This window comes from Phyllobates terribilis, unplaced genomic scaffold (genome assembly GCF_046119375.1).
Source record: "Phyllobates terribilis strain yellow unplaced genomic scaffold, ASM4611937v1 Scaffold_4__5_contigs__length_816908805, whole genome shotgun sequence".
Taxonomy (NCBI): domain Eukaryota; kingdom Metazoa; phylum Chordata; class Amphibia; order Anura; family Dendrobatidae; genus Phyllobates; species Phyllobates terribilis.
In genome coordinates this window covers 143,520,404-143,545,708 of record NW_027362764.1, presented here as the reverse complement: position 1 = coordinate 143,545,708, position 25,305 = coordinate 143,520,404, and the positions used below count along the sequence as shown (strand labels likewise).

Sequence of the window (25,305 nt, the reverse complement as noted above, 5' to 3'; positions counted from 1 at the left end):
GTTCTATTAGTCCATCTATACTGACCTCCATCAGGTTGCAAACTGAATATAATTTTTTTCTGCATCTACCTCTGAAAAAATATTTGGCCTTCTAGCAGTGTGTGGGACTTGTTCTTTTAGTCCATCTATACTGACCTGCATCAGGTTGCAAATTTAAAATAATTTATATCTGCATCTAGCTCTGAAAAAATATTTGGCCTTCTAGCAGTGTGTGGGACTTTCTCTATTAGTCCATCTATACTGACCTCCATCAGGTTGCAAATTCAAAATAATTTTTTGTCTGCATCTAGCTCTGAAAAAATATTTGGCCTTCTAGCAGTGTGTGGGACTTTCTCTATTAGTCCATCTATACTGACCTCCATCAGGTTGCAAATTAAAAATAATTTATATCTGCATCTAGCTCTGAAAAAATATTTAGCCTTCTAGCAGTGTGTGGGAATTTCTCTATTAGTCCATCTATACTGACCTCCATCAGGTTGCAAACTGAATATATTTTTTTTCTGCATCTACCTCTGAAAAAATATTTGTGCTTCTAGCTGTGTGTGGGACTTGTTCTATTAGTCCATCTATACTGACCTCCATCAGGTTGCAAACTGAATATAATTTTTTTCTGCATCTACCTCTGAAAAAATATTTGGGCTTCTAGCTGTGTGTGGGACTTGTTCTATTAGTCCATCTATACTGACCTCCATCAGGTTGCAAACTGAATATAATTTTTTTATGCATCTACCTCTGAAAAAATATTTGGGCTTCTAGCTGTGTGTGGGACTTGTTCTATTAGTCCATCTATACTGACCTCCATCAGGTTGCAAACTGAATATAATTTTTTTCTGCATCTACCTCTGAAAAAATATTTGGGCTTCTAGCTGTGTGTGGGACTTGTTCTATTAGTCCATCTATACTGACCTCCATCAGGTTGCAAACTGAATATAATTTTTTTCTGCATCTACCTCTGAAAAAATATTTGGGCTTCTAGCTGTTTGTGGGACTTGTTCTATTAGTCCATCTATACTGACCTCCATCAGGTTGCAAACTGAATATATTTTTTTTCTGCATCTACCTCTGAAAAAATATTTGGGCTTCTAGCTGTGTGTGGGACTTGTTCTATTAGTCCATCTATACTGACCTCCATCAGGTTGCAAACTGAATATAATTTTTTTCTGCATCTAGCTATGAAAAAATATTTGGCCTTCTAGCAGTGTGTGGGACTTTCTCTATTAGTCCATCTATACTGACCTCCATCAGGTTGCAAATTAAAAATAATTTTTATCTGCATCTAGCTCTGAAAAAATATTTGGCCTTCTAGCAGTGTGTGGGACTTTCTCTATTAGTCCATCTATACTGACCTCCATCAGGTTGCAAATTCAAAATAATTTTTTGTCTGCATCTAGCTCTGAAAAAATATTTGGCCTTCTAGCAGTGTGTGGGACTTTCTCTATTAGTCCATCTATACTGACCTCCATCAGGTTGCAAATTCAAAATAATTTTTTGTCTGCATCTAGCTCTGAAAAAATATTTGGGCTTCTAGCTGTGTGTGGGACTTGTTCTATTAGTCCATCTATACTGACCTCCATCAGGTTGCAAACTGAATATAATTTTTTTCTGCATCTAGCTCTGAAAAAATATTTGGCCTTCTAGCAGTGTGTGGGACTTTCTCTATTAGTCCATCTATACTGACCTCCATCAGGTTGCAAATTCAAAATAATTTTTTGTCTGCATCTAGCTCTGAAAAAATATTTGGCCTTCTAGCAGTGTGTGGGACTTTCTCTATTAGTTCATCTATACTAACCTCCATCAGGCTGCAAATTAAAAATAATTTTTATCTGCATCTACCTCTAAAAAAATATTTGGCCTTCTAGCTGTGTGTGGGACTTGTTCTATTAGTCCATCTATACTGACCTCCATCAGGTTGCAAACTGAATATAATTTTTTTCTGCATCTAGCTCTGAAAAAATATTTGGCCTTCTAGCAGTGTGTGGGACTTTCTCTATTAGTCCATCTATACTGACCTCCATCAGGTTGCAAATTAAAAATAATTTATATCTGCATCTAGCTCTGAAAAAATATTTGGCCTTCTAGCAGTGTGTGGGAATTTCTCTATTAGTCCATCTATACTGACCTCCATCAGGTTGCAAACTGAATATATTTTTTTTCTGCATCTACCTCTGAAAAAATATTTGGGCTTCTAGCTGTGTGTGGGACTTGTTCTATTAGTCCATCTATACTGACCTCCATCAGGTTGCAAACTGAATATAATTTTTTTCTGCATCTACCTCTGAAAAAATATTTGGGCTTCTAGCTGTGTGTGGGACTTGTTCTATTAGTCCATCTATACTGACCTCCATCAGGTTGCAAATTGAATATAATTTTTTTCTGCATCTAACCCAGCCAATAGTTTTGGCCTAATACCACAGTTTGGCCACTCAGCTCTGCTCGGTTCCCATCCATTGTTTTTTTGTGCTAACAACTCCAGAGTTGTGAATTAGTTAACCACCAAAATGAGTGGAAAAAGGCCTGCTGCTGGTGGAAAGGGGAATAGGCGTGTTGGGAAGGGGAAAAAAGGTTGTGTCCGTGGGGTAGGTGTTAAAGCAACAGTAACATCTGCAGAAGAAAGACCATCTTCCAGCCAAACTAAAATGTCTAGTTCTTTTAGCGGACAATGTGATAAGATCCCTTTCTTACGGCCACGCCAATCGCTACAAATTCCAGATGAGGCACCAAAACAGCAGGTGCTTCAACAGATATCAAGTGCTCCTTTAAGTGGGCTCTCCTCCACATCAACTTCAACATCACAAATACTCCAGTCCTCAAAGGTGTCACCCCAATCGCACTTGCTTCCTCACAGCTCTCAAATCTCCAGCTGCCCGTCTGAGTATGAGGTAGAACAGATGGTTGAGTCTGCAGAGCTGTTTACTCATACTATAGCCTGGGAATCAGAGGTCGACTCCAGCGCTTCTGTGAATCCAGATGAGGAAATGATCTGCACTGATGCCCAGAATCTTTATGAGTCGGATCCAGGACCAGACGCAGAAGGTTCTGACCATAATGTAGACCCTCATTCCCAAACTGTAACTCCTGTTGGTGGAGACAATGAGGAAGACGATGATGAGACTCAAATACCTGATTGGAGCGACAACTTTAGTTTTTTGTCAGGGCAGGAACAGGTTGGCTCTGAGGACGACGGGTGTGATAACGCACAGGGTGATGATGAGGTTGGAGATCCCACTTACTGTCAACCCACAGTCAGCCAAGAGATGAGGTCAGCAGAGGAGGTGGAGGAAGATGCTAGTGACGACGAGGTCAGGTTGTGCCTTCCTGGACAGAGACATAGTACTGGAAGCACGTCAACAACTGCATTCTCAAACACAACTCTGCCTCTCACCACAAGTCGTGGTGGCTCTTCAGGTCGCATGGGTGCTAAGCCTTGCATAGCCTGGGCATTTTTTCAGATCGATAAAGATGACCCAACTCTTGTTATCTGTAACACTTGTCAGCAAAAGCTAAGTAGAGGCCAAAAAATACATAGTTTGAGTACTTCATGCATGAACCGGCACATGGACATGAAGCATAAGTTGCAGTGGGAAGCTCAGTGTGTTACAATGCGGCCTAGCCGGCCGGGCCAACCACCATCTGCCATATCTTATGCATCCGCGGCCTCTTCATCCTCTGTGACTGGGGGGACAGCAGTCACACCTGTTTTGGGGCGCAGACCTGCCACCTCTTTACCCGCAACAGCCAGCGTGATTGGCAGGTCATCATTTTCTTTGGAGGTGGTAACACCAGCTGATGTTGAGCGCTGTCCGACATCGATAGCACCACCTTTGGATCAAGGCAACCTAACATGTCCACCTGCATCTTCCTCACAGACCGGCAGTTTGCCGGGGACACCCTTATCAACCCCGTCTAAGCACAATAGCCAGCCCTCGGTCCCTCAGATGTGGACAAGTAAAAGACCATTTCCTCCTAGCCATGAGAAAGCTAAGAGGCAAAGAGAAAGTTGGACTGGATGGAATCCTATATGGATTTGGGGAGGGAGACATCGAGGGCCTCAGTCTTCGCTGCATTGATTTTAAAATTTGACCATGTAACAAAGTGATCTATTTCAGCCATAACAGCATGGATGGATATATGTGATTGAGTGATATATACTAGGACATCATCAGCAAATAGAGAGCACTTGTACTCGGTGCCTCCCACCTCAATCCACCTAATATTGGGGTTATGGCGAATTGATGAGAGCAGGTGCTCCGTCACTAGGATGTATAAGAGAGGGGACAGAGGACATCCCTGCCTTGTCCCATTGGTGATTGTGAAAGGTGATGAAAATGTTCTGATGCACCCCCTGGGCCTTGGGACACCCGGAGCCGGACCCTTTTTGGTGGATGCTGGTGGTTGTAGTCTTCGTGGCGGCGACCCGGTTCCGTGGCTCAGGGTGGTCAAACCAGTGGCGGAACTATTTATGTGATTTTGATGTTTAAATGTCCGACTACGCCACCCGTGGATTGCGGTCAGAGTGAACCGCCGCTGCAGGGCAGACCGCTGAGGCTGGTGTTGTGGGTGCAGCAGAGCGTAGCATAACGCCCCACGGGAGGAGTATAGCCTCAGGGCAGTGTATGCGGAGGATGGGGGTGATGGTGCAGGGCAGCAGCAGTAACGACACGGAGTCAGTGATGCAGTCCAGGGCCTTTACTCACAGTTCTTATTATCCAGACCACGTCTGCAGGTAACGGCTGCCCACGTCGTACTGTGCTCACCAGGTGAGGGGCTCAGACAACTCCCAGATAACTTTGGAGCGCTTCACAGGACCCCCTTTGTGTGTCCTTTGTCTGGCCTTTCTTACCAACCCTTCTGTCCGGCTGTCTCGGGCCTCCTCTTGGTAAACTTGGCGCCAGTTTCCCTGACCCTATGTGGTGCCTTCCTAGCGGGTGTAGCAAGGGGCTGCGCCACATAAAATGTAACAGCCTCCGGTTTCTAGCTGAGGGTCGTTTCCTGCCTCCACTAGTTTCGGGGACCGGTCTCCCCCTTTGGCCTGACCCCTCCACGCAGGTGGATTCAGGCGTGCGGTGGCGACTCGCCCGTCCGCACCCCTGGGATCCCTTCATTCCTCGTTCCTGGAGCCTTCTCCGCTCCTCTTCCTTCCTTCTCCCTCTTCCAGGCCTGGGCCTCTGTTACTAGGCCCGCCTCCGGAGCAGAGCTCATGCAGAGCCCCTGCTCCCTGCCACTTCTGTTCAGACTTCTCTGCACAGAACTAAGATGGTGCCCACCTTTTATACTCCCTTCTCAATGCACCCAGGAACTGCTTCCTCCCTGCTCCTGCACTATAGGGTTCCCCTACCTCAGTGTTCCCTCCCCCCACTCCAGCCAGGGACAGGGACTGTCGTGCCCATCTCAGAGGCATATTGGTCGCCCTGCCCCACGGCAATGTGGTGTAATGCATGCAGGTGTCGGGTCCTGATCCACACTCCATCCTTACCTGAGAGTGAGATATCACACCTCTGGGTGAGGTGCAATACCTCTGTAGCAACCGAGCCCTCAGGGTGCTACAGTTCCATTTATCTTCAGCCTAGGTGACGTATTGTGATACAGGGCCGTGATTTTGGCTATAAAATGGTCCCCTAGACCCCTACCCCAAGCTTTTTAAGAGAATCATATATGGCGTGCCAGGAGACTCTATGGAATGCTTTCTCTGCATCCAACGAGAGTATCTAATTACAAATTTTTAACTGCATCTAGCCCAGGAAATACTTTGTGCCTAGTAGCAGTGTCTGCTAGTCAGCGGATTATCCCGGCTGTTAAGCAAGCTACACCACCTGTAGTTTGGACACTTAATTTTTTCAAAGGAAATGCTTCGGGACCACGGGATACTCAGTGAAGAGCTTCAGGAGGCACCCCAAGGCATAGGGGCTGGGACTGGCAGTAGGATGCCTTGCGGTGGACAGCCGAGCTCGATCCTTATAAAAGCTTTTTAACTGCAGCAGCTTTAGTGGACGCTACTGGAGCTGGAATTACGCGGCTGCTGGCATGAGACTTGCCCTCCAATAGATCCTTGTAAATGGATTTAAAGTGTATTCATTCAAATTAGAGAGACAATTTAAATTAAAAAGCTTAGAGCTGCCTCCACCACAGGGGGGCTCGCTCGACCCACCAGCGGACAGGCACCAGTATTGGGAGAGGGGGGCTGGCCATCAGGGTTCACCGCGGCTCTGGCACAAACCCGGCGACACGGAGGTGGCACGGGCAGGAGCGGACTGAACGTGTCGGCTTCTCACTTTTTGGATTTTAGAAGGGCATGACATGCCTAAATCTGTGTCTCCCCCTCCTTTTACTCCTCCACCTCTTTTCTTTTCGCATGACTATATGTACTTGTCACTTTTCCATGTGTTAGTTGTGTCTTCTGAGCAGTTTCTCAGCTTTTGGACACCTTTGAAGGTGTTTTCTATGTGTTTCTATGTGTTTTTGTTTGCCTGCCATTGGTTTTAACGGTGTTCGAAGGTGTTCCGAACCGAACTCAAACACTACAGGGGTGGCTCAACACTACTTAGAAGTAACACAGCATTTCAGAAAAGGAACATTATACGAACAGGAAATATAGTGGTGGTAGTGTAATGATCTGGGGCTGTTTTGTTGCTTCAGGAAAAACACACCAGCAAATTTACCTTTGAATGGCTTAAGAAAAATAAAATTAACGCTTTTGAGTGGCCTCGTCAAAATCCTGACCTTAATCCAAATGAGATGCAGTGGCATGACCTTAAAAAGGCGATTCATGCTCGGAAACCCTCCAGTTTCGCTGAATTACAGCAATTTTGCAAAGATGAGTGGACCAAAATTCCTCCAGAGCGTTGCCAGTTATCGCAAATGCTTTATTGCAGTTGTTGCTGCTAAGGGTGGCCCAACCAGTTATTAGGTCTAGGAGGCAATCACTTTTTCCCACAGGGCCCTGTAGGTTTGGATTTCTTTTTCCCTTGCTAATAAAGACATTCATTTAAAAACTGCATTTTGTGTTTACTTGTGTTATCTTTCTCTATTTATTATCTAAATTTGTTTTGTGATCTGAAACATTTAAGTGTAAAAAACATGCAAAAGAATAATAAATCATGAATGGGGCAAACACTTTGTCACACGACCGTAATGGCTGTTATTTGTTTTCTAGAAGAATGTGAGTTACATTTGTTTCATTTTTTTTAGGCAACAGGATCCAGACTTGGTTTACTTTCACAGAACTTTGCCACTATGGGAATTTGCATTATACTCGCTTTTATTTATAGCTGGGAGATGACTTTGCTGGTTCTCGCTATGACTCCAGTCCTTGTGGCTTCTGGTCTACTAGAAACCCGTGCTCTTACCGGCTTTGCTAATCGTGATCAAAAGAATCTCCAAGAAGCTGGAAAGGTCTTTATAATTGTTACTTTACTAATAGTGTAAAGCACTTCTCTGCTTTCTGTGCTATCTACATTGCTCCACACTAAAAATATCTGATAAGTCCACGTAGTTTCACAATTACAATTACTTGTGTGCATTGTTGTTACAAAACGTTCCTACTGATGAACCTAAACATACCCTGATCCAGTTATCTCACACATTTCCACTGGATAACATCAATTGGTTCAACAGATTTGATTACCAAAGCTGACATATTAATTTAAACTGGTAATGTAAACTTACAGATCCACTATTAATATCAATGAATATTGTAGTGTATACATAGTTATAACTTTAAGCACTGAGCACAGGGTTATAGGCATCTATTAAGTCTTTAAGGTCTTATTCTATAGCAGATGACTTATCAGTGATCCCATGTAGAAAACTGTTTGCTCCTACTATAACCAAAATGAAGCCACTTTGCCATTACAGACATTAATGGTCCAGTGATGGACAGTTGGTCTCCTGACTTGAACTCAGCAGCCTCATATGTGAGAGTCTTAGCATTTATGAGACTCTTGAATTCGGGTCATGACTTTGCAGCCCATAGGCAGACCATGAATATGTTTCATAAATATGTGTGTTCCCTTACCTTAAAGGGAACCTGTCATGTTGCAAATCCGTGGACAGCATGGCCTAGAGAAGGAGAAGCTGAGCAGAAAGATGTATAGGTTTGTTGTAAAAGATTCAATATAACTTATATTTTATTCCTTGAAATCTATGGTGTTTTTATGTATGAGTCCAGTGGGCGGTCCTACTCAGTGATTGACAGCTGTATCTGCATGCAGAGTAATACAGGGAAGAGCCAATCACTGATTAGGACCGCCCACTGGACTCATATGTATACAAACCCGCAGGACTTCAATGAATAAAATGCAAGTTTTCCGGAAACCTTCCACACAAAAATATATATTAATATTATCATTTCCTCCTGTTCTATAACATCCTGCCTGCAGATCAGATAAGATTTTCACATGACAGGCTCCCATTAATTGTAAATCCTGTAAAAGGCATTACATGATTTTTGAATATATTTTCTCCCCCATGTTTAAATTAATAGATTGCAACTGAAGTTGTCGACAATATTCGAACAGTTGTGTCCTTAACAAGAGAATCAACTTTTGAGAACCATTATACTGAAAGTCTACAGAATCCATACAGGTCTGGTATCTCCAATCATTACAGAATTCGATGTATTCTGTCTATACTATAGTGTTACAAATATTGCCCGTTATTCAGAAAAAATAATGGAAAAATAGTAAGTTCAAACAATAATAAAATAATATATTAGCATAGAACTCACAAAGACAAAAAAAAAGGTAGCACAATTTGTGGATGAAATCAGGTGTTACCTGAACATGCAGAAAGTTGGGTACTGATCATGGGTTAGAATAAAACATGTTAGCACTTACTGTATTAACAAATTGCAGATTTGGTTAGTTTTATTATATCAATATTTTGAAGCCAAAATCTGGCTTAGATACTTAGGAAAAAGAAGCATTCATTTTCCTATTATAATTTTTTTCTACAGATTGTGATGCAAAACATTGGTCTAATTGGCGATGTGTGCGGGTCTTATAACAGAGAGATCCCCATATTTTTTATATACAGCATAAAATTATATTTTCCATCATAGATTAATTAAATTAAATGTAAAATGATACCTGATTTGTTCCTGCTATTAATTCAGAATTATACTGCTAGAATTAGGGGGAAGGGCTATATAACCTCTTATAGGCTTTTCTGATTGTTAGGTGAAGACATATTTAATTTTGTAATTTAAAGAGTTTATTTTGCTTGTCTTGGCCTTTGGGACTTCAACTGATCCAAGGAATGGGAATAAAACTACCATAAATGTAAAAAAAATTAGTGTCATATCACTTGTTACGTTTTCCTGCGCAGCCGCACTCCCGGCCAGCAGCTGTGCAGTGATCAGTAATAACGCTTCAAACCGATGAGTGTTGGGAAAGAAAGCGAGAAAAAATTATTTAAAAAAATAGAAAAATATTGCCATACCCTCCCAATAAAAATGACCAGCTATGTGATTCCTTAGGAAAGTGACACATCCTAACCTAGAGCTCTACATACTTGTATTTATCTCTACTACCAACAGGGCCCGCTCATTTCTTCTCGTCTATCCACTACGATACCATTAATGAAGTACATCTTTTTTCTTTTCATCTCACTGTGTAGGAATTCACAAAGAAAGGCCCAGATATATGGGATTTGCTTTGCTTTCAGTCAGTCATTTATATTTTTTACCTATGCAGCAAGTTACCGCTTTGGAGCTTATTTAATAAATGTGGGAAGATTGAATGTGGAAGAAGTGATTCTGTAAGTATCAGCATGTACGGTAATGTCAATGTCCAGTGGTTTGATGCCATAATCCCTGATTTTAGGCTTCTTAGGTGCATGGTCATGAGATGGCAGTCAGGTCATGTGCATGGAGTGCTTGGGGCCAGGAGTTTGCCAACAAGCTACCCTGCCAATGAATGTAGATATAGCAATAGTGCACCAAACTAAATCTTTCTCTCTATTGAAGGTCTATAGGGTAGCGTTTCTCTTTGTGGAGAGTGACAAGTCATGGAGACACATTACCCCTTAGATCCCAGTCCAGAGCCTCTCATCTAGCCAAATCAGATCTCGTACTTTGCACTGATGAGGGGCAACACCCCGAAACACAGTGTCTGAAAATTGAGATTCTGGTTTGGCTTTTATCCAAAGTCATTATGCGAGACTTAGGATTTAGGATCACTGCTTCCAATTGGTGGTGCTAGAGTTCTAGTCCTTATCCTCTCTAAAGAGACAATTTGCATATCCCTGTTGAAGAAAATGTTATTTGTCAGGAAGGAGTTAAAGGAATTCTCTTAATATTGAGGGTCTATTATTAGGAGAGACCATCAAAATCAGATTGATGGATTTGTGAAGGTCTGAATCTCGACACACTGCTAATTATTTGTATGAAGGGTCTACATGGCTAGTCAGAAGGGTTTGAAGGGTCAGTAGTGCCATCTACCTGCATGCTGTTTAGCGTAGGGCAGGCAGCATTATACAGTTCGGCAATCCACTTCAATAGGATAGCATTGCAATACCCAGTCATGCTACTACTACAATGTGCAGGTAGATGACATAAAATAAATATTGAAAAGGATGCGGCACTTGCACAAGCTCCGTGGGCCCTTCAAACATCTTATGGATGTGAATGAAGAGATGGATCACCAATGATCTAATATTGATGACAAGTAATAAGGATAGGTAGCTATTCTGATCCTGGGAAATCATTTTAAGAGGGGAATATTGAGGTTTAGTGCATAGGGCAGCGTGACCTGTAAATTCAGCCCTGCTTTACAGATACTTGGAGAAATGTTGTCTCACACTTCATGCTAATTTTTTACATCTGTAGCAATGACCCCTTTTCAGACCAGACCCTACAACTCTTCCACTCTCATCCATAACCCTTCCATGCCCCCTTCAGCCTTTTCCACTTCCTCTCCATTGCTTCCTCCAAAGTTTTGGGGAGAATTTGATAGAAGCCTAGAAGATCTACCAACTCTTCCAGGAGTCCGGGTTTATACAGAATGGTGCAGAACTAATGTCAGCTTTGAGTATTAATGATCCAGTCCTTGTTATCTAGTGGCCATTTAAGCAAAGAAAAATCATCTTCAGATTTTTTCTAGAAGAAAAGATCCTCCAGAATTGTTGCCTAATGTGCAATGCAAGTATTTACAAAAATGGATATCTCTTCCCAAGGGAAATCTGTCACCACTAGCACCCCAAACTGTTTGAAAGAGCTACATTCATCTATAAAGACAAGTCCAGTAATATAATTACAAGGCCAATCACTTTCTCAGTTACTGAGAAATTAATGTTTGAATTGATATGCAAATGAGTCTGAAGAACTATGGTAGATATGAAGTCTCTCTCATTCCAGTGATATTCTCCTCCCAGTGACGTCTCCTCCTCCAGGGAATGAGGTGAGAAGGCAGAAGAGCTATAAATGCAGCGCCCACCCCACTGCACTTGTAACTCATTCATATAAAATATCAACTACAAGAAAGATTATGATTTAATTAGCATTATAGCACCTTTACAAGCATTCCATTAGTTTGAAGTAGAAAATCCTGAGGACAGGTTCTTTTTAAGTGGTTCAATGAGTAAATGCTCAGACAAAGAAGTTTTAAATCTCTTCAGGAGTGACATCAAATGTGACTCAACTACTTAAATGTATGTCTGAACCTAAGATAAAAAGAAATGAGCAAATACCCTATAAATAAATAAAAAATAATAGCAATAGTAATACTACATGTAAATAAGCCAGGATACTTAGTTGATACTATTTGATCAAGAGTGTAAAAGCCATCCCACTGCGACAAGGTGTACCCAATCAGGATGGTCCCGAACTCTTGTAGTTGAAACAAAAGGAAAGGTCAGCATACCACAAAGGTATATAAGAGTGTTCTGTGCAGTTGCACCCACAAATTAAACTGCTGAACTAACTGTAACCTACTATAGTGCAATGTGAAGCACCGAAACATAAGATATTTCTATAGTACCAATAAAGCTATGTGCCTTGAATATGCAGAAATGCATATTTTTTCCGCTTCTCCCTGGCAGGAAAAACGCATACGGTTTTTACATGCGTTTTTCCTGCCAGGTAGAAGCGTTTGTCAAGCGTTTTTGCATGCATTTCTGCATGCGGGTTATCAAGCGCTTTTTCAAGCGATTTTAGCATTACTTGGAAAAGTGCATGACAACTTGTTCACACTATATAAATCCATGCAACCGGCATGGATTTATTTAGTGTGACCAAGTTAGTTTAAAAAAAAAGAATAAGAATGGTAAAATATAAAAAATAAAGATTATACTCACCTTCCGATGTCCTCCCGGTGTTTTCTCTGCTGCGTCCGGTGTCTTGAGCGACTCACGGTGTTGTGAAGGACCTGCGGTGACGTCATTGAGTCATGTGACAGGTCACATGACTCAATGACATCATGGCAGGTCCTTCACAACACCGCAACCCATACAGCAAACCAGACGGAGGGGAGAAAACACCGGGAGAACATCGGAAGGTAAGTATAATCTTTTTTTTTATTTTAAATTATTTTTTTAACAGGTTCTATGGTACCTGGGTCTGGATGAGAGTCTCCTCTCCTCCAGACCTGGGTACCATCCGCACATTGAACCGTGTGATATCCGCATGTACAGATGCAGTGATGCGGATGTCACGCGGTCCAATGCAAGTCAATGGCGGTGATTACGCTGCGTGTCCGCAAAATTAATGGACATGCAGCATATTTTTCCGCAATGATAATCCGCAGCGGAAATGTCCGCAGCATGTGCACAGCACATGCGGATTATCATTGTGGACCATGGGACACGTATTACCAAGCATTTTTTAAGCGTTTTCGCTGCGGAAATTCTGCGGCAAAAACGCTTGAAAAACGCATAGTGGGCACGCAGCCTAAATGTAGCCCATAAAACCATGAGTTAAAGAAAAAGTATATACAAAGTTTATTAGGTTAACATATGGACACCATTAAAAACCAATTAAAAACAAACAACCTCAATGAGGAAGTGTGAGTATATGTGAAGTTTCCACCTCTGTGTAAGCCACTAATCACAAGATTGTAAGCACAAATAACAAGTTGGTTGTGCACACAGTTTTTTGCAACAAATGCCTCCTGCATACAAGTATAACAAACATGCATATTAAGGTACATACACAGAACATGTTAAAAAGGGCATGTAAGTATAACTGTCATGCGTTCAAAATACATATCACATGTGCGACCCTAATGCAGGACTATGCAGCATAAATATTATAGCGATACATGTATCAATATACCCCTAGACCAGTAGTGTACCCCTTTGTCCGTTTCTAGGTTAATAATCAGATCCTATCTACCACTAAGTGATTAAATAAATGAAAAATTCTGATCACATGGTGTGTTAATCAACACACAACTCACACCAGTGGATTTCTACTGAATTGCGCCGTTATCTCTACAAAATATGCATTTATTTAACCAGAAACAAATATTCCTTGGACACTTTTTATGTGTCTTGGTTCCCAGGGGTGTGTTTATATGTATTACACGCTTCTGGTTTCTGAGCTCAAAAACAAAAATTGCGGGAACAAGTATTCCCTGGATGAGCCTTGATTCCCGGGGGTGTGCTCACACTCGTTGCTTCTGGTCTCTGAGCTCAGGGACAAATGCTGAAGTAACAATTGCTGCAGCAGTCAGGATGCAGTGACAGTGATTGCCCATAGGGGGTGAGTTGTGTGTTGATTAACACACTATGTGATCTGAATTTTTCATTTATTTAATCACTTATGGTACAAATACCATGACTGGTATAACCTGGGGCCTATACTCCTGAGGAAGCCTGAAAAGGCGTAACGCGTGGGGTTTCCCTTTTATATCTTCAGGTTCCCACTCTTTTCTATTCACAGGTTGCTACAATGCCAGTTTATTCCATATGTCTCTAGACACTCAATAGTCATGGGTGGTATATAGGATCTGATTATTAATCTAGAAACGGACCAAGGGGTACACTACTGGTCTAGGAGTATATTGATACATGTATAGCTATAATATTTATGCTGTATAGTCCTGCATTAGGGTCGCACATGTGATATGTATTGTGAATGCATGACAGTTATACTTACATGCCCTTTTTAACATGTTATATGTACCTTAATATGCATGTTTGTTATACTTGTATGCAGGAGGCATTTGTTGCAAAAAAAACCTGTGTGCACAACCAACTTGTTATTTGTGCTTGCAATCTTGTGATTACACAGAGGTGGAAGCTTCACATATACTTACACTTCCTCATTGAGGTTGTTGTTTGTTTTTTAATTGGTTTTTATTGGTGTCCATGTTTACCTAATAAACTTTTATATACTTTTAGGTTAACTCATGGTTTTATGGGCTACATTTATTGGTACTATAGAAATATCTTATGTTTTGGTGCTTCACATTGCACTATAGTAGGTTACAGTTCAGGAGTAACTCTTGCAGTTCACCTCACTATGTGCCAGCAGACCTCAAAATAGAGGAGGGCAGAGTAGGACCTAAACCTGACTGTTTCAACAACTGCCTAAAATAAAACTATGTAGATGAAACCAAAGAAATGGGCCAGCTCATCCAAATATAACTGCAATGTGTAGGTGAACGTTCACACTGTGGCCATTTAACAGTCATGCTCTGTTAAATAGCCACAGTGTGACTGTGCACATACACATTGCACTTACACCAACGTGTGCAGGACAGTTTCTTTGGTTTTGCTTAAATGTAAGTCTTCCCCATCTCGACTTGTCAAAAAGATTCTATAAAACATGTTTGAGAATATATTTAAAGCACCACTCCAGTGTTTTTTTGATTGCAGTGCTGGAGTGGCGCTACAAAGTCCCTGTATTTAATATACTCACCATCTGCCGTCTGAAGCTTTTCCCTGCACCGCTCCACTTCCTACTTGTGACTTCAACTTTGGAGTGACCATAAGTCAGATAAAACTATCACAAGCTTTCAATGCATGTCTATGAGAGCCTTCTTCTGGCTGTCATAGACTTACACTGAAAAGTAACCTCCAGCTCGCACCATCAATGAATGCAGATATGTGGCAGGTCGCTAACTGCTGGAGACTGGTAGGAGCAGTGCAGATAAAAGATGAAGACGGCAGCTGGTAAGTATAAGGCTGTGTGCCCACTATGCGTTTTTTAAGCGTTTCCGCAGCGGCAATTCCGCTGCAGAAACTCTTAAAAAACGCTTGGTAGAATGTCTGCCGTGTTCCCTAATTATAATCCGCATGTGCTGTGCACATGCTGCAGAAACTTCCGCTGCGGATTATCATTGCGGAAAAATCCACAGTGCTACCAATTATTTTGCGGAAGCGCTGTGTTTTCACCGCTATTGACTTGCATTGGAACGCAAGGAATCCGCATCACTGCATCTGTACATTCGGATAACATGCATTTCAATGTGCGGATGGTACCCGGGTCTGGAGAAGAGGAGACTCTCCTCCGGACCCGGGTACCATAGTACCTGTAAAAAAAAATATATATATATATATATATATATATATATGTATATATATATATATATATATATATATATATACAGTACAGACCAAAAGTTTGGACACACCTTCTTATTTAAAGATTTTTCTGTATTTTCATAACTATGAAAATTGTACGTTCACACTGAAGGCATCAAAACTATGAATTAACACATGTGGAATTATATACTTAACAAAAAAGTGTGAAACAATTGAAAATATGTCTATATTCTAGGTTCTTCAAAGTAGCCACCTTTTGCTTTAATGACTGCTTTGCACACTCTTGGCATTCTCTTGATGAGCTTCAAGAGGTAGTCACCGGAAATGGTTTTCACTTCACATGTGTGCCCTGTCATGTTTAATAAGTGGGATTTCTTGCCTTATAAATGGGGTTGGGACCATCAGTTGTGTTGTGCAGAAGTCTGGTGGATACACAGCTGATAGTCTTACTGAATAGACTGTTAGAATTTGTATCATGGCAAGAAAAAAGCAGCTAAGTAAAGAAAAACGAGTGGCCATCATTACTTTAAGAAATGAAGGTAAGTCAGTCTGAAAAATTGGGAAAACTTTGAAAGTGTCCCCAAGTGCAGTTGCAAAAACCATCAAGCGCTACAAAGAAACTGGCTCACATGAGGACCACCCCAGGAAAGGAAGACCAAGAGTCACCTCTGCTTCTGAGGATAAGTTTATCCAAGTCACCAGCCACAGAAATCGCAGGTTAACAGCAGCTCAGATTAGAGACCAGGTCAATGCCACACAGAGTTCTAGCAGCAGACACATCTCTTCAACAACTGTTATGAGGAGACTTTGTGCGGCAGGCCTTCATGGTAAAATAGCTGCTAGGAAACCACTGCTAATGACAGGCAACAAGCAGAAGAGACTTGTTTGGGCTAAAGAACACAAGGAATGGACATTAGACCAGTGGAAATCTGAGCTTTGGTCTGATGAGTCCAAATTTGAGATCTTTGGTTCCAACCACCGTGTCTTTGTGCGACGCAGAAAAGGTGAACGGATGGATTCTACATGCCTGGTTCCCACCGTGAAGCATGGAGGAGGAGGTGTGATGGTGTGGGGGTGCTTTGCTGGTGACACTGTTGGGGATTTGTTCAGAATTGAAGGCATACTGAACCAGCATGGCTACCACAGCATCTTGCAGCGGCATGCTATTCCATCCGGTTTGCGTTTAGTTAGACCATCATTTATTTTTCAACAGGACTATGACCCCAAACACACCTCCAGGCTGCTTAAGGGCTATTTGACCAAGGAGGAGAGTGATGGGGTGCTACGCCAGATGACCTGGCCTCCACAGTCACCAGACCTGAACCCAATCGAGATGGTTTGGGGTGAGCTGGACCGCAGAGTGCAGGCAAAAGGGCCAACAAGTGCTAAGCATCTCTGAGAACTCCTTCAAGATTGTTGGAAGACCATTTCCGGTGACTACCTCTTGAAGCTCATCAAGAGAATGCCAAGAGTGTGCAAAGCAGTCATCAAAGCAAAAGGTGGCTACTTTGAAGAACCTAGAATATAAGACATATTTTCAGTTGTTTCACACTTTTTTGTTAAGTATATAATTCCACATGTGTTAATTCATAGTTTTGATGCCTTCAGTGTGAATGTACAATTTTCATAGTCATGAAAATACCGAAAAATCTATAAATGAGAACGTGTGTCCAAACTTTTGGTCTGTACTGTATATAATTATACTTACCTTCTGATGGCCCACGGTGTCCTCATCTCTGCTTACCGGCAGTTCGCGGTAGACTAAAAGGACCTGCGGTGACTTCATTTAGTCATGTGACGGGTCACACGACCGCTGACATCGGCATGTCCTTTAGTCTACTGCGAGCTGCCGGCAAGCCAAGACAAGGACACCGGGGGCCATCAGAAGATAAGTATATATTTATTTTTATTTTTTACCATTATGTCGGTCACACTATATAAATCCATGCTGGTTGCATGGATTTATATAGTGTGACCAAGTTGTCAAGCACTTTCCAAGTGATGCTTGACAACCCGCATGCAGAAATGCATGTGAAGAACGCTTCACATCCACTTGTCCCTGGCAGGAAAAACGCATGTACAATCCGCATGTGTTTTTTCTGCCAGGGAGATGCAGAAACGCTCAGGAAAAAATCCGAAGCATTTCTGCATCGTGGACACATAGCCTAAGATAAGGGGCAGGGTCATTATATTAGTGGCACCACTCCAGAGCTGCAATAAAAAAACACTGAAGCGGTGCTATAAATATTCCATTCCACAGTGGAATCCTTAATGCTTTGTTTTTTGTCTTCTTGCACAGTGTATTCTTCATGTTAACCTATGGAGCCATGGCAGTAGGCCAAACATTATCATTTGCTCCTGACTACTCTCAAGCCAAATCTGCAGCCTCCCATCTTTTTGCTTTGTTTAATCGAGAACCAGCTATTGACAGCTACAGTTTACAAGGACAAAAACCAGTAAGCATTTATTAGAAAATAAATTACATGATTACATTTGCTTGTTTGCTTGTTATCTATCAGATTAGAAAAGCTGATGATAAGCTCTTAGCTAGTCCAGCTAAAAATATGTTAATTTTAAGGGCCCTATTCATTATTGTATTTGCACCTGTTTTTTGTTTTTTTTGTATGTTGTGACTCTTTTTGTTTTTGTCATATTCATATTTCCATTTCAGCCTTTTTTAGTCTATTTTACAGGTGTTCAGTTCACCTGTTTGTTTATGTTTTTGTTTGCCACTCGTGGGAGAAGTTTAGAGTTTCCATTTATTTTCATCTGATTCATCATTTGTGACTTTTTTTTTTGAAAAGATGCAAAATTTGTCTTAAATGTACTCCAGTCCCCAACTCTGGAATGATTTTATGTACACCTAAAAATTGCACCAAAATGTTCAACATTTTATAGAAGCATTCAACAAGAATAAAGGGCAATTTTTATTTTGCACAAAATTCATGAACCTTTCATGGAATTTTTTGATGAAAAGTAGCACGAAATGTTTGCAAATCCTACTAGACAAAAAAAAAGATAAGTAACTTAAAAAAAATCATAAATGACCAATTGAGCCCATAGTCCTGCTGCCCTGCCTGTTTTTCAAAGTATTCCTGCTCTGAAACGTTACAGAGTAATTCATGCTGCTTTTGGTTTGGGCAGAATGAATCAAATGACAGGTTCCCTTTAAGGTATTTCTTTCTTTTTTGATCACTTTAGGATAATTGGCAAGGAAATATAGAACTACAGCAGATATCGTTCAATTATCCATCTCGTCCGGATGTGTCTGTACTACAAGATCTATCTGTTACTATACAGAGTGGGCAAACTGTGGCATTTGTGGGCAGCAGTGGATGTGGGAAAAGCACCTCTGTCCAACTCTTGCAGAGGTTCTATGACCCTTGTCTAGGAGCTGTGGTAAGATTAGTTTGCTAAAATATCTACATCATAAATTACAATTTTACTGGCTTCTATGTTTAGATAATATCTGATCTTATTTTTTTAGGTATTTTCCCACTAAACACATTAATGATTAATCAACAGAATAGCTGAGGCGAACACCAATCTCAAGAACAGGAGTCCAAGGTTAACAAACAAGCATGACCTCACCCTTTGGTCTCATTTACATTTCCAATTTTTCCTCGTACAAGAAAAATGGACCGACCATGCTGCTCAAACTTAGATCAGAGTTTTATCAGAGTGTCGTCCGAGTGTCATCCATTTTTCTCATACGTGGAGAAATTAAGAAAGTTTTTCCACTCCCTCCATTCTGATGGACCGCACTTGGATGTCAACTAAGTGCGGTCCAATTTTTTCATGGACCAACTGGCTTGCATTACTGATTTTAATCTGATCAGAATCGAACATCTCTCTGCGATTTTTGGTCCGAGGAAAATCACTAACATGTGAATGGCCCCATAGACTATCACAGGTGCGAGTTCTATAAAAAACATGGATAAAATTTGTACATGAAAATCATATGTCTGAATGAGCCCTAATTCACAGTTTGTGAGGGGTAGTCCCACATGTGCACAACCCCTCGCTATAGACCCATGAAAGTAAATGGAGCATGCATAGTATATCTTCTGTCACAAAAAGGACTTTGGGACCTTAATTCGAAATAATGGTGGCGGTACCAACAATCAGATGCCCAGTGATCAGCTATCATGTAGAAAGGTGTTATATTTAGTGGGAAAATCCCTTTAATCTTTTGATGACTACAAGGCAATCATGATCTAAATCTTGCGCATCTTCTGTGGATTTTTTAGTTGTTCGATAACACTAACATAAAAGACATCAATGTGCAATGGCTTCGATCACAAATTGGAATTGTGTCCCAAGAGCCAATACTATTTGACTGCAGTATTGCGGAGAACATCGCCTATGGGGACAACACTCGGGAAGTGCCTATGGAGGAAATAAAACGTGCCGCGAAAGCTGCAAATATCCATTCGTTCATAGAAGAGCTGCCAGAGGTAAAAATGCCCAATGACTGTGATCATCCTAATGAAAAAAAGGTTTCTCCTATAAATGTAGTTCTTAACAGGAGCAAATCATGCTTGTGATATATGGATATGTTAGCTTTTATAGGGGATTATAGCTTTTCATACTTACAGTGGTGTGAAAAAGTGTTTGCCCCCTTCTTGATTTTTCAGGTGCTCAACCCGAGCAATGAGCCAAACGTAAGTCAATGGGAAATTCAAGCATTTTTCCGCATCTTGGGCTATGTTCACATGTAGCATTTTTGATGCAATTTTGCACTTTTGCATTGCTTTCAACGGTGAAATATGCATTCACCGGTAAATGTCATTTTAACATTTTACTACCTTATCTGGCCATGTGGTGTGTGATACATGATCAGACACATCCATACAGTGCTGAAACAACATGGGAACAGCATGGGGAAGACCCCTGGAAGCATCTCTGACTCCCAGGTCATTGCCTTAAACCATGGTCATCAGACGTGATCCTATATTACTGTGGAAATAATAGACATATTTGGCAATGGCAAATATTAAACTCCATTTAGAATGGGCAAGGCACATTGCAAGGGACAGGAAAATGGATGTGATGGTGATGGTGCACGCAGAGGCCGAAGCCGTGGGCAAGATGAAACTGTGCCTGCTGAGGGAGCACAACAAGCACCCACATCATGTCGACCTAGCTTCCTGTCACACTTTCTAAGGGGCCGAGGAATATCACTCTTGAAGCCAGAGCAGTGTGAAAAGGTTATTTATTGAATAGCAGATAAATAAATAATGCTTCCAGTCAGTTTGCAACCACCTCCGCCCTGTCTTCCACATGGTCCAGTCTCAATAGCCGTGAGTCTGGACCACATTATTATTATTATTATTTAATATTAGAGTGCCTTACATGTGAAAAAGGGGTATACATAGCAAAAACAATTACAATAATCTTGAACAAAAGCGTGATCGGGACTGGTACAGGATGAGAGAGGACCCTGCCCGCGAGGGCTCACAGTCTACTAGGAATGGATGAGGAATAGGATAGAGTAGGTGAGGGTACAGCTGGTCGTGCAGCGGTATGGTTGAGCGTGGGTTACTGAAAGTTGTACGCTTATCGGAAGAGGTGGGTCTTCAGGTTCAGGTTCCTTTTGAATAGGAGGCGAGAGTCTGATATGTTGTAGAGAGTTCCAAAGTACGGGGGATGCATACGAGAAATCTTATATGCTATTGTGGGAGAAGGAGATAAGATGGGAGTAGAGAAGGAGATCTTGTGAGAATCGGAGGTGCGTGCAGGTAAGTACCGGGAGAGTAGGTTCCAGATGTATGGAGGAGACAGGTTGTGGGCAGCTTTGCATGCCAAGGTTAGGGTTTTGAACTGGAGTCTCTGCACAATGGGGAGCCAGTGAAGGGATTATCAGAGAGGTGAGGCCGGGGAATACTGGGGGGAAAGGTGGGTTAGTCGGGCAGTAGAGTTTAGGATAGATTGGAGGAGTGTGAGAGTGTTACAAGGGAGGCTACAGAGCAGGAGCTTGCAGTAGTCGAGGCGGGAGATGATGAGGGCATGCACTAGTGTTTTTGCAGATTCTTGTTTGAGGAATGTGCGGATCCGGGAGAATTTTTTTACTTGTACTCGGCATATTCCTCACCCTAATCTTCCTTCCACCTTCGCCATACTTTTCCCTTTCCATCATTCTGGTAGAGGTTGATCTTGGTTTCATCTGTCCAAAGAATGTTCTTCCAGAACTGTGCTGGCTTTTTTAGATGTTTTTTAGCAAAGTCCAGTCTAGCCTTTTTATTCTTGATGCTTATGAGTGGCTTGCACCGTGCAGTGAACCCTCTGTATTTACTTTCATGCAGTCTTCTCTTTATGGTAGATTTGGATATTGATACGCCTACCTCCTGGAGAGTGTTGTTCACTTGGTTGGCTGTTGTGATGGGGTTTCTCTTCACCATGGAGATTATTCTGTGATCATCCACCACTGTTGTCTTCCATGGGTGCCCAGGTCTTTTTGCATTGATGAGTTCACTAGTGCTTTCTTTCTTTCCCAGGATGTACCAAACTGTAGATTTTGCCACTGCTAATATTGTAGCAATTTCTCAGATGTTTTTTTTCTGTTTTTGCAGCTTAAGGATAGCTTGTTTCACCTGCATGGAGAGCTCCTTTGACCGCATGTTTACTTCACAGCAAAACCTTCCAAATGCAAGCACCACACCTCAAATCAACTCCAGGCCTTTTATCTGCTTAATTGAGAATGACATAATGAAGGGATTGCCCACACCTGTCCATGAAATAGCCTTGGAGTCAATTGTCCAATTACTTTTGGTCCTTTTAAAAACAGGGTGGCACATGTTAAGGAGCTGAAACTCCTAAACCCTTCATCCAATTTTAATGTGAATACCCTCAAATGAAAGCTGAAAGTCTGAACTTCAACTGCATCTGAATTGTTTGGTTTAAAATGCATTGTGGTAATGTCTAGAGCCAAAATTAGAAAAATTCTGTCTCTGTCCAAATATATATGGACCTAACTGTATATTCCAGAATATTACCTGTCTTATCTGAAATTCGTTTATGGGTGAGTTATCACAGTATGGATAGCGTGTTACACCGATCCAGCCAGGTATTATTGCCTTATAGGGCAAGCTGCTGGTACGGCAGAAAAAAAAAATCTATTATATTCCCTATTGATACCGCTGTTAGATGCATTTACAATAGGGGCAGGTACTGCAAGTTGGTATCGTCAGCTCGAGATGAGAGTTTATTCTGCTTGCATAAATCTCTTCCACAGTCCATACTTTTTTTTTTATTTGGCCTTATATACAAGTCATGATGACCAAACAAAGAATGTTTCTTAATATTTCTTCGAGGAAAATCCATTTTAGCTTCATTTTTGTATGTGGCATAATACTTTGACAACATTGTTCGCAGATATTCTATTGGTCAGCCACCAAGTGTAAATAGGTTTGAACAGCACACATCTGGCAGACTTTAAAAGGAGTATAATATTTGACACGCTTCCAAAAATGTTAGGATTATTATGGCAGTATTATGAGATTACCTCTGATCATCACGGTTTTAGGCAGTGGCCTATTAGTATGATATTGGTTAGTGACCAAGTGTGAATATGTTCAACAAAACACAGCTGGCTGACTTGAAATGGAGTGTAATATTTGGCACGCTCCACAAAATGTCGGTATTATCACCGCTTCCACAATACAGCAATGCGAATAAAATATAAAAAATGTGGCTGTATTTTGCTAATAAGCAAATGGAGCAGTAAATGGTATACTGTATGGCTTTTTAAGCAAATAATCAGGATTAAGAGCAAAAAAATAAAAAATAAAAAAAGCTCTGATATGTAGGGCTATGAATATTTGTAACAGCAGCAGACAGAACGTTCAATGGACCCTATTGTGCAGTATACAGTGTCCACAAACCCTGCCTGCCTAACTCCTGCTATCACCAGTAATATATGCAGCTGGATTAGTCCGCAGAAGGACTGTTAGTTCAGATGGGTATATATCTTGCTGTGGAATACCTATATCTAACTATTAAACCGCCAATTCTGTCCCTCCCTCAGCAGCATCTCTCCCTACTCTGTCTGTTTCCGGAGTAGACTGTGACAAGCAAAGGGTCACCAGGTCTTATATAGGCCCAATGATGCCTTACGGCGAGCCAATCACTGTAATGCCACAACCAGCGTGGCTACAGCATTACAGTGCGTGCCAGGCAATCCCTGCATGTTAATTGGCTGTTTAAAGAGTGCCAAACATGCATTGCGGGGACCCAAGCTCCCGCCTGAGGATCCCGGAAATACTCGCCGAGCATGTCAAGCAGTAAGCTGCTCTGACGCGTACCAAGCAGTGACGAGCACGCTCGCTCATCACTAATTCTTTTGCATTTTGGTCGCACTTAAATATTTCAGATCACAAAACAAATTTAAATATTTGAGAAAGATAACACAAGTAAACACGAAATGCAGTTTTTAAATGAAGGTCTTTATTATTAAGGGAAACATAAATCTAAACCTACAGAGCCCTGTGTGAAAAAGTAATTGTCCCCCAACCCTAAAACATTAAATAAACTCTAGTGTATCACATCTTAGGGAAGCTGAGTTCAATTTCCCTTGCCACACACAGACCTGATTATTGCCACACCTGTTCTCAATCAAGAAATCACTTAAACAGGACCTGACTGACAACGTGAAGTAGACCAAAAGATCCTAAAAAGCTAGACATCATGCTGTGATACATAGAAATTCAGTAACAAATGAGAAAGTAATTGAGATCTAGCAGTCTGGAAAAGGTTCTAAAGCCATTTCTTAAGCTGTGGGACTCCAGAATCGCACAGTGAGAACATTATCTACAAATGGTGAACAGTGGTGAACCTTGCCAGTTGGGGCCAGCCGACCAAAATTAACCCAAGAGCGTAGCAACAACTCACCCCAAAGGTCAAAAAAGACCCCACAACAACATCGAAAGAACTGCAGACCTCAATTACCTCAGTTAAGGTTAGTGTTCATGACTTCCCCATAAGAAAGAGACTGGGCAAAAATGGCATGGTTCCAGTACAAAAACCACCCCTGAGCAAAAAGAACAAAAAGGCTCGTCTCAGTTTTGCCAGAAAATATCTTGATGATCGCCAAGACTTTTGGGAGAACACTCTTTGGACTGACAAGACTAAAGTTGAACATTTTGGAATGTGTATGTTTCATTACATCTTGCATAGAAGTAACACAGCATTTCAGAAAAGGAACATCATACCAACAGCAAAATGTGGTGGTTGTGTGATGGTCTTGGGCTGTTTGCAGCTTCAGGACTTGGAAAACGTGCTGAGTAGTGATGAGCAAGCACTAAAATGCTTGTGTGCTTGTTGTTAGGGTTGAGCAAGCCCCAAGTAAGTCTATGGGATGCTCAAGCATTTTTCCGATGGTTCCCCCAGAGGCTGCAGGAGGCCTAAAAATTGCCCAACTCAATGGAACAGTGCTCAAATGACATGGGAACAACATGGGGAAGAACCCTGAAAGCATCTTGACTCCCTGGTCACTGCTGTGAATGATCTTGCCAGAGTACTACGCCACTTTTACAGATACAGATTCACAATAAAACCTACAAAAACGAAACCAAAGTGGATTTTCCTGGAAAAAATGTTAAAAAACATTCTTTCCAGGGTAATGACTTGCATATAAGGCAAAATAAATAACCCACCCCAAAAATGCTCCTCCACACCTTAAGTTATGTTCACACGTAGTGTTTTGCCCTTTTGAATTGCTTTAAACCGTGAAAAATACATTCACCGATAAATGTCATTTTAACATTTTACTAGTGTTGAGCGAACATGCTCGACACTGCTCGGTACTCACCCGAGCATCACGCTACT

At 41.5% G+C, this 25,305-nt stretch overlaps 1 protein-coding gene across 9 annotated transcripts in view; it reads left to right on the top strand.

The window, feature by feature from the left end:
- Positions 1 to 25,305, top strand: part of LOC141265127 (ATP-binding cassette sub-family B member 5-like) — a 1,418,963-nt gene that overhangs the window by 696,099 nt on the left and 697,559 nt on the right. For 2 of the 9 annotated variants that reach the window (XM_073677804.1, XM_073677806.1), the window contains exons 21-26: positions 7,186 to 7,389; positions 8,480 to 8,580; positions 9,613 to 9,753; positions 17,780 to 17,936; positions 18,682 to 18,879; positions 19,731 to 19,937. The exons of the other annotated variants lie outside the window; for them this stretch is intronic. In XM_073677804.1, coding sequence (XP_073533905.1) covers positions 7,186 to 7,389; positions 8,480 to 8,580; positions 9,613 to 9,753; positions 17,780 to 17,936; positions 18,682 to 18,879; positions 19,731 to 19,937 — 1,008 coding nt within the window. The remainder of the gene's footprint in view (positions 1 to 7,185; positions 7,390 to 8,479; positions 8,581 to 9,612; positions 9,754 to 17,779; positions 17,937 to 18,681; positions 18,880 to 19,730; positions 19,938 to 25,305) is intronic. 9 annotated transcript variants of the gene reach the window in all.